Raw genomic sequence first — 10,837 nt, forward strand, 5'->3', positions numbered from 1 at the left:
CAGTATATATCCTAATACAACTACCTTCCTGTAAATGTGCTACACTCATCAAGAAAATTAAGATGTGCCAAAATGTCCATTTTCATGCTGTTCAGGAAAACTAAAATTCAATTTAATTCAATTCAGTTTATTTATACAGCACCAAGTCACAGCAGAAGTCATCTCAGGGCACTGAACAGAAACATTCATATATTAAAATAATAATTTAACACTATTTATCTGAGGAGCAGACTGCTTTGAGTTTAACTCCATCACCGAACTCTCATCTTGAGCATGAAGGCGACAGAGGAAAGGAAAAACTCCCTCATGAGGAAGAAACTTTTAGCAGAACCAGATTCAGGACAAGTGGCCTTCTGCTTCGACCAACTGGGTTTGGTGGGAACAGATACACAACTGCAGGTCAAGAATCACATGTTAAGATAGAAATAGTATCAAATGAAAACTATTCAATTTTAACAATTCGTTTAAGGAAATGAGGTCAGTTTGTCCTCTAATCTAAGCTTAACTGATTGCAGCTGATGAATGTCTTGACAACCGTTGAACAACCTCTCCATGCTCTTCATAAATTATAATAGCCATTTTGATGCTCCACCTAACAATCAGACTTTAGTTTGGTGCAGATTCTTTAATTCAGCCAGTTTTGATGTCTAACTGATTCTTCTTCTTATGGCTGCTGTGGGTCATGTGCTTCAAGTGATGATGAGAAATGAGGGTCAAACACCTGAGAATTTGTTTCATGACAGCTTATGTATTGTTTATAAGTCAGGTGATGCGTTTTTAACTTTGACTCCAATTAACCCCCTTTTTAAAGTCACTGATATATTGTTGTCTCTCATTCGGTGCGAGCATCCATTTGTTGCTTCATTCAGTTTAAATGTGCACATAGAAGGGTATGAACTCCTTAAAAGTGTTGTTCTGCAGATATTTGTGTTGGGGACCTTCTGTTAAACTGTTAAAACAAGAACCTTACACGTTGACACAATGGCTTTCCTTTTTCTTAAACTTTGCACTTGACAAGTGAGGGGCAAATGTGTGCGTGTGAGTGCACACACGTGTGCACGTGATCTCCCTCGCTCTATCCCACCCATCGGTAACAATCAGCTGCCGCAGAAACCCACTGCTTTTCTGTTCTCAAATAAAAACAATGTGAAGGAAGAAAAGGACGAAATCATCCAGCTCTTTTACGAGATCCTCCCCTGAACAGAAAAAAAGTATCCATGGGAATCTTAGCACGTCAGGCAGGCCTTTCTCCCTTCTTCTCATCCGCTCTCCCCCGCTGCACCCACGGACCAAAGCAATTGTTTATTTTCTCCCATTGAGGCTGCTCCATTCACTGGCTCTCACATTTACCCTGCTCAATTGGAGTGAGACAGCACTTATTCGAGGAGAGGAATGTAGCGTTCCACTGACAGAGCAGCAAGAATGCAGCAGAAATAATTAAACTTTCTCTCTTTTTTTCCTTCAAGGAGAAGGTACAGCTGAGGGCGAACAACATCAAACCAAACAATGAGGACTGACAGGATTTTCTGCTGTGATGAGTATATCTACACATCACCTTGACACTACAAAGTAAAGGAGGGCTGGAGAAATGCACAATGCTAGAAAGTGAACTGAGGATCTCATATGGCGATGGGGGGTCAGTCATTCTTCCTGCTTTCTTAATAAAAACTCCCTCCAGAACAATGGGTTCTTGTAAAACGTGCTCTGTTCTTCCACGTTACTACCCAGTAAAAATAATGTGAAAAGTTAAACGAGCGAGCTGAAACACAAAAGTTATCTCTGCAGTTTTGACAGCTGCCTTGTTTTTTTGATGAACATTTACACTGCAGCTGGTTTATTAAGGGTTGTAGCTTTTTATCTAACATTAGCTGACATGTTGAGCTGAACCTGAGAGGGCAGAGACAACAGTCCACAACACCACCAGTGCAGAATAAAAGAAAAAGTGAGAATAGAATCCAGAAGTGTCAACTAGAGCCTACAAAACACTGTATTTTAATAAAACTGTAATGTGTAACTGAGCATTAAAACCTGATCTTTTTAAATACAAGTGGGCAAATATTGATGCTTTGAGATGTTTTCTGCTGAAGATCCTGTTCTTTTCAGTCTGTTTTATCCCAGAGCACAAAAAGCATTGCAAAAGATAAAGACTAAAGCAATTTTTTTAATCTGATAATAAATAAACTTGAAGCCATGAAGATCTGAGAATAAATCACCTTTGATTACCTTCAACAAGTGAAAAAAAAACCCTAAAACTGTGCTTTTAAAAATAAGACATTTCACAGGAAAGAAAATGCAAAAGGTGCAATTTGAAGGCCAAGGTTTCTTTATTTGTCATTTGCATCGCATGTGGTACATGTGGTGGAACGAAACTGTGTTCACAGGGTCCCACTTACATCCAGCAAAAGTATAAATTGTAAAAGAAAAACGGTAACAAGATCTAAGATATGTACTAAGAAATACACTAAGCTAAGAATACGCTAAACACTTAATAGTACAAAAACAACACGCCAAACAGCAACAGTACAAACATGAGTCTGTGTGAGCAGACGAGTACGAATGAACACAGCAGCATGAAATAAATCAGCAGCATGAGATTAGCAGCATGGATAATCAGCAGCACATATCAAAAAGCAAAGTGGCAATTACAGTGATTTTTTTTTTTTTTTTACAGTGATAATCCTGATTAGGGAGTCATGAGTCTAACAGTTTCAGGGTATAATCTGTTGCTCAGCCTAGTGGTTCTGCACTTAATGCTCCTCAACTCCTCAATATGAGCTTAAATTAGAAGCAAATATTCAAAATCCTTCAAAATATCAGATTTTTACACAGTGGCGAAATCAATATTGTTTTCATTAAACCAATATATAATATACTAAACCAATATATTCACAATATTGATTTCCATTTTTGGGCAGCTCTTAAGTCTCTGTTTAAAAACCACATTTAGAAACTGTAAATTTCTACATTATTTTCTATTAAATTATTTCTATTATATTATTATATTTTCTATTATATTACTTAACATTTTTATATTACTTAGCATTTTTATGTTCTTCCCTGTTTGGTACTAAATTACAAAAAAGCTACCTTTATAAATGACTAATTATTAGTGAATAACACAGTTATTAATCAGGCTGTAAGCACTTAATTTATCGAACCATTAATAAGCAGTGCATCAGATAAAAATACTTGTATTTTTGTCCAATTTGCAGACTTTTTTCTAGAAAAAGTATAAAACTAATGAATACCCTGTTTAAAAAGTAATGATAAATCATTTACAAAGAACCGTTACTGTGAAGCGTTACCCTTTTTTTTTTTTCCAGAAATAAATGATAGTTTTATTTCTTGAAACAAGTGAACCACAGCATATGCCTGACAACAACTTTAAACAGGTAATTAACCCTTTAAAGTGAACGTTTGATTTGTTTTTAAAAGATCAACTTCTTCATTGGCACCTCATGAAATCTTCACACATGACACAAATGTTGTGTTTTCTTCATCATTTAGATGGTTTTGACTCTGAAGACTTGTGGTGTCACAGCTCCAGAGTTCTACACAATGCAACACTGTCATTTAAAAAAAGGAATAAATGTACAAAGCGGTAAAACACCTCTGTAAATTTTAACTCTTACTTTTTTCAACAGCACCTAGAAGCTTTCTGCAAAATGATCATGTTCATCTTCAGTTAGTAACAAAACTACCATTTTAATAGATTTTTATTTCAGTTTTGAAAGGTCATATTATTAGACAAGCTAATGCAGGTGCGGATGAAAAGTCAACTATAATTTGTTTTATTAGCGCAAACATTACTATCTTGAAGAGGTAATTTTTGTCTCTCTTTGATGTGTTTTATCCATCCAGATTGAATAACTTAAGAAAAACAAGAAAGAGAGCAATAGGTAAACTGAAAATGCCATTTGTTTAAAAAGCAGAAGAGTTCATCTGAGTTGAAGTAGCTGGTAAAACAAGTAAATCATACCTGCCCCCTACTGTTCACCTGCATGTGAAGCAAGAAAAATTGTGTGGGAGAGATGTCATTGAGAGCAACGATGCTTCTCCTGGGTTCAAAGTTATATGTTGAAAATAATAACACACGTGGAGCTGACATGCGCGCACAGGCCTGAGCCAACCTGAGTAGAACAAGTTTACCAGTTTAAATAAAGCTTAATTTTACCTAAAGTCATGTTCAGAGTCTTAACTGGAGTTAGTAGGAGAGATCATATCGCTCCAGTTTTAGCTTCTCTCCATTGGCTCCCTGTCAAATCCAGAATTGAATTCAAAATCCAACTTCTAACCTACAAAGCTCTCAACAACCTAGATCCATCTTATATTACAGATCTTGTTGTTCTATATTTTCCTAACAGAGCACTTTGCTCTCAGACTGAAGGTTTACTCACGATTCCTAGAGTTTCCAAAAACAGAATGGGAGGCAGAGATTTCAGTTAACAGGCTTCGCTCATGTGGAACCAACTTCCAGTTTCTGTCCGTGAGGCTGACACATTGTCCAGTTTGAAGACTGGGCTTAAGACTTTCCTTTTTGATAAATCCTATAGTTAGGGTTGGCTTGGGTTTCCTGAGCTGTCCCATAGTTATGCTGCTATAAACTGACCACATCTTTTCACTCTGCTACTGTCTTTACTTACTCTGCTCAACCTGTTTTGTATTTGTAATATTTTTCTCTATCCTTAACGTGTTTTTGTCTTTCAGGTAAACCTGGACCTATACCTGGACCTGCCATTCTGTGTTTGTCTGTCTCTCCTTTCTGTCTTTTCAAACCCAGCCGGTCAAAGCAGATGGCCGCTTGTCCTGAGCCTGGTTCTGCTGGAGGTTTCTTCCTTTTAAAAAGGAGTTTTTCCTTTCCACTGTTGCCATTGTGCTTGCTCAGGATGGGAGACTGCAACAAAGTAAAGATTCAACTTGTCTGCTGGATTCCTTAGATAGAAAACTTTACTAATTGGCTTTTATGCATGTGAATGTTCCTGTAAAGTGCCCTGAGACAACTTTGTTGTGATTTGGTGCTAAACAAATAAACTGAATTGAATTGAATTGAAAATTGAATTCATTACGTTTCAAATTGCTATATTTATTTATATTGTATATTCAAATTTTCAGTGTCATGTAAGAAAAAAGCTTTCAGAGGAGTTGATCGCAGACTAAAAAAGACAGCTCTGAGGGTACGAGAGGAAGAGAAGCAAAATAGGATCTTTTTTTTTCTTTGTGGTTTAGACGTGTAATATCAAGTTGAGATGTGAGATGGTTAGACTGACTGCAGCGCTACAGAGCAGCAGCTGCACGACAGAGTCCTTCTGTGATCTCTCAGCATGGAAGACGAGGACATTTACTACTACGATAATGTCACTGACAACGACACATACTCATACGATCAGGACTACCTGGACTCAAGCCTTCATGGTTCCAACATTTTTCTGCCCGTGATGTATTACCTCATATTCTTTACAGGATTTTGGGGCAACCTTTTTGTGATCTCAGTGGTGGGGAGCAAAGGGAAGAGAAGCGGTCGCCTGGTGGACACGTTCGTTGTCAACCTGGCCCTGGCCGACCTCGTCTTCGTCCTCACGCTGCCCCTGTGGGCCGTCACCAGCAGCCAGAACAACTACTGGAACTTTGGGCAGGCCAGTAACCTACTGTGCAAGCTGAGCAGCTACATCATTTCTGTCAACCGCTTCTCCAACATCTTCTTCCTCACCTGCATGAGCATTGACCGCTACCTGACCATCGTGAAAATGATGGATTCCAGGTACCTCAGGAGCAGTCGGTGCATCCGCCTCACCTGTGCTGCTCTTTGGTTCACCTCCCTCGTGCTCGGCATCCCGTCTCTGGTGTACAGAGAAATAAAGCTGCTAGATGGGGGGCAGACCTGTCAGGATGACAACTCAATGTTTTTTCTTGTCAGGAACCTGGTCATGGCGTTAGTCACGTTCATCTTTCCCGTGTTGATCATCGTGCTCTGCTACGGCACCATCATCCTGCACCTAAACAGACACTGCGTGGCTGCTGGAAACCCTCGAGCCGAGGCTCGCCGCAGACACTCGCTGAAGATTGTTTTCTGCATCATCGTGGCCTTTGTTGTCTCCTGGCTGCCATTCAACACCTTCGAATCGATACTGATAATATCGCAACTCGCCAAAATCGAACTCACCGGCGATACTCAATTCAGGCTAAATAACGGGAAGCAGGTATCGTGCTGCCTGGCCTTCTTCAACAGCTGCGTGAATCCTGCCATCTACTTCTTCCTGGACAATCACTTCAGACGACGGGCGCAGGTCCTGTACAAGAACTGCACTGGGAAACCCAAACTGCTGCAGAGCTTTAACTCCTCGACATCCTACACCAACGGAGCCACTTCAGAGAGCTTCGCAACAAATGGTGGGCGATCTCAGCTTCAAATGTCTCTGTAGGAGGACGAGGACGGTTTATTAAGATCTGCAGGCGGTAAAGTCAGCGATTTAACTTCAACTAAAATCCGTTTGACAACTTGGAACAGTTTTTTAACACGTCACAAAAACACTTTTACAAATATCGTACTTGTTCTGCCTTAAACCAGATTTAGCTTTGATCTGTTTAATCTGTTAAATTTTCTTCATATTATCAAACATACTGTTTATTCTGCTTATGTCATGCATTTTATTGATTAGTATCTGTGACCTGATCGTGTGAAAATTTAAGAAGTTTTGACTGGTTGAAAGTTTGTTGAAGGTTTCAAAACTTTCCCCCCTTTTCAGCCTAGCATTATTCTGTTTTTTCTTATATAGATAAATAATTTTAACTTTAGTACAGATAACCAACGTTGTACTTGAAGCTTTTATTTTGTATTATGTTTTTTTTTTTTTGCCTCTGTGCATGAGTGTTGTGCAGAAAAAAAGTTGAGATTTTGATATCAAAATAAAAAGTTAAAATAAACCATTTTTGAATGTTGAAACTGAAAGATATCGGTATTAAGCACAAGAAGCTGCAATATTAACTACTCAAATACAAATAACTAAAAATGACCAAGTTATTTAAATTAGTAATATTATTCATTCAACCTTTATTTAGACAAGTAAATCCCATTGAGCCTCGAGGACTCATTTACAAGAGAGACCTGATTTCAACAAAGAAAGATGACAACAATGGACAACAGCAACAACAATAGACAAATATAAAAAGGCATACAGATTTTTTTTTACAAATATTAATATATTATTATATACTTTGTAGTATATATATACAGCTCATGAGTACCAAGATATTTTTATGTAAAAGTTAGTGTTAAACATATACGAACGTCTCTGTCACGATTTCAGTGAGTTCAGCAGCAAAAAGCAAAACCCAGCTCAGCAGACACACGGTCTCATCTTCGACTTTTTTAGTTTTATCTCTTGAATTTTCGTTCCTCATAACACAAAAGGTCAAGGTGTTTTTATTTAATTCGCACCACATGTGGTGGAACGAAATTTTGTGCACAGGGTCCCCGTTACATCCAACAAAAATACAAATTGTTAAGAAAAACAGTAGCAAGAGCTAAGATATGAACTAAGAAATATGTTAAACTAAGAATATACTAAGCACTAATAGTACAAAACAATGCGCCAAACAACAGCAGCACGAACATGAGTCTGTGTGAGCAGATGAGGACGAATGAACACAGCAGCATGAAATAAATCATCAGCATGAGATCATCATCAGGGATAATATCCACTAATCAGAAAATGACCACATAGAGATCAAAGGCGGCAACTCCTCCTTCAGGTTTAATCTCCTGATCACATTTTTATTTTTTTTTTTGCTGCATGTTTACAGGTTTTATGAGCGTTAAAGACAGAAAAATCAGTTTTATTCAAACTGATCTGTTTCTGAGAAGAGAAAGTGCACGTTTAAAGGGTTCAGCTCCCTGTACTTCCTTTCTGATGACGTTTATTTATCTTATCTTGTGAAACCGGTCTCGTAGTTTGAACGCCTTGACTGCCCTCTGAGATTCTCTTTTAAGTCTGTCTGCGACAGTTCCCCTGTGTGCACTTTGTCCACGGTTTGACTGATACTGTTATCGTCTTCTCTTCTTCACTGAGTGCACACAGAGGACAATAAAAAAAAAAGGAACGTGCACACCATGCAGGGTGTTTTTGTAAAACTGTTCGACAGACGAAAAAACGTGTAATTTTTTTGCGTTCACTTGTCAGTTTACAACAGAAAACAAATCAAGCAGCAAAAACAAATGAAAGGTGAAAAAGGCACTAAGCTTGAAAAGTCAACCGACTGACACGATCACAATAGGAAGCAACAAACTTCTCCTTTTTGTTTAAAAAAAAGAAATTCTCATGAGAAATTAGACCCACATGTAATAAATAGATACATTTGTTTAAAATTCTCAAGTCACAGATTGCTAGACACCTGTCAGCAGCGATGTCCTCTGAGAGGAAGTCTGCGTGACTCTTTGAAGACAGGCAGCATGAAGGGAAAGTGCAGTCATTCAGACACGAGGAGCATCCTCTATTACCAAAATGTAACTTCTCAGAATTCTAAGTGGTCGCTGAAAAGTCAGGCACAGAAAGTTCAAATGTTCATGCGTGCCCACTCCATTTTCTGTTGGCGCTTTATGAATCAGAGGGTTTCAGAGCTGAGAGAACCAGGTTAGATGCCAGGCTGGGGACACTGGGGTCAGGACTTTCCCATCTGGTCTCTGAAGAAGTCACTGGTGAGGTTTGACTCGTACTCTGACCTACTGACTCTTGGTTCAACTTCTCTTTAATGTTGTAACTGATGATTTTCTCAGTGTCTGTTGTCTGTTCCCAGAATCATTCAGTTGATCTTTTCACTCATTTGCATTTGTCTTAAACAATCAAATAAACGAAACTCCTCCAGTTTGGGGCTGTTAGCTCAAACAAGCACACATCAGATATTCAGTAAGACTATAGGTTCAAGGTTCTTTATTGTCATTCACATCACATGTGGTACATGAGGTGGAACAAAATTGTGTACTCAAAGTCCCAGTTACACCCCAACAGAGCAAAAATATAAAGTATTCAAAAAAGAAAGTATACAAGGATCTAAGATATATGCTAAACAACAATAATGTAATGTACGATCTATTAAACAGCAGCCTGAACATGAGTCTTTTGAGTCACATATCACCGATGCCACTTTAGTTTGTGATATGTGACATGTGTGCTGCTGATTATCTATGCTGCTGATCTCATGCTGCTGATAATCTAATGCTGCTGTATTCTTTTGTCTCTTTTTTTTTATTTACCCTTTATTTATACAGGTAGTCTCATTGAGTCACGAGAACTCATTTTCAAAAGAGACCTGTTTTTGGGAGCAGATGGTGGGGGTCAAGGGCCCAGAATGGGGCCAATGAGGGTGGAGACAGGTGAAGGTGTTTCACCTTTTCCACCCACATTTTGATATTGACGGTACCGGGAGTTGAACCTGCGATTTTCCAATCACAGGCCCATCTTCTCTAACCTCTGAGCCACCACTCCCCTGTATATGTTCATCAAAGACTCATGTTCGGACCGCTGTTGTTCCGTCGTGTTGTTTTACGTTATTAGTGTTTAATTATATCTTGGATCTTTTAGCATAACGTTTGGTGTTTGTTTAGCGTATATCTTAGTTTATATCTTAGATCATTACTGTTTCTTTTTATACTTTATATTTTTGCTATTTTGGGGGTGTAACTAGGATCCTATTTCGTTCCATCTCATGTACTACATGTGGTGGAAACAACAATAAAGCTGACTTGAACTTGAACATGTGAGCAGTTGGGTGTGATCATAGCAGCTTAAGGAAATACAAGCAATAGAAGCTACGCTTATATGCACTCACATAAATGTTTTTCAAATAGTAAATACATTTTTCAAGGATTACAGTGCAGATTTATTAGTGAAAAGCTTGAACATTGTTTAGCTGGCACAATCATAGGCAGGTTTCCGTTTGATGTGACAGCTGTGGACAACCTTCACCTCCGCAGACAGACGCCGGGAGCATCGCCCACTGAAGTTTACCGACTCGCTGAAAGGACAGTTAGTCATACTCGTCTTTGTTTACCAAGTAGCTTGTTCCATAAAAATAGATTACACCAAAAGATTACACAAGTTTTGCTTGAGTTTACATGTGTGGTTTATTTCAGCTGTGAAGTGCATTTCTCACACGTTTCTCAGCTCTCATATCTCTAAATTCAAAGACTGACTGCTACAGTGATGGCAGAGTTTTTTCCACTGAGGTTATCTGAAGAAAATAGTCTTGTATGAGTATGAGGATCATTTATTCAGAACCACTTTAGCTTAGATGTATTCTGATTTGCCTTAGCCTCATGGCAGGAACTGTTTATCTACTACAGGTTTTTATTCAGAACTGAACACGGTTGAGCCTTCTGCTGTGTGATGCTTTTGCAAAACACAAATAAATAAGTCACACAACGTGTTTGTCCTGTATTATTCTCAACTTCCTGGACGTAAGGCTGGGAGAAAATATAAAACTTACGTTTTCTAAACTATAAAACCAGCAGAACAGAACCAGCAGTATTTTATTCTAAGTGTTTAGCGTATATCTCGGTCTTTTAGCATATTGTTTAGCGTTCGTTTAGCGTATATCTTAGTGTATAGCTTAGATCCTTATATATTGTTTCTTTTTATACTTTTATTTTTTATTTTTGGGTGTAACTGCTACCGTGAGTACATAATTTCTTTCCACCTCATGCACATGTGATGCAAATGACATTAAAGATACTTGAACTTGAACTAGGAAAAAAGCTGTAATTATCTCCACTGCAGCTAAAATCTGCAAAATAGGAGCTGAAAGCTAAATGTAGCTAAACCGTAGCTAAAAGCTGAATTTACCT

The 10,837-nt window shown here is 38.3% G+C and overlaps 1 protein-coding gene across 1 annotated transcript; it reads left to right on the forward strand.

The window, feature by feature from the left end:
- The first annotated feature begins 5,321 nt into the window (after positions 1–5,321).
- Positions 5,322–8,804, forward strand: gpr25 (G protein-coupled receptor 25). Its single transcript, XM_037679890.1, is given in 2 exon segments — positions 5,322–6,453; positions 8,791–8,804. Coding segments are annotated over 2 exon segments (1,146 nt in total).
- The last annotated feature ends 2,033 nt before the right edge of the window (positions 8,805–10,837 follow it).

Source organism: Nematolebias whitei, chromosome 7, assembly GCF_014905685.2.
Source record: "Nematolebias whitei isolate Nwh7 chromosome 7, NemWhi1, whole genome shotgun sequence".
Lineage (NCBI taxonomy): Eukaryota > Metazoa > Chordata > Actinopteri > Cyprinodontiformes > Rivulidae > Nematolebias > Nematolebias whitei.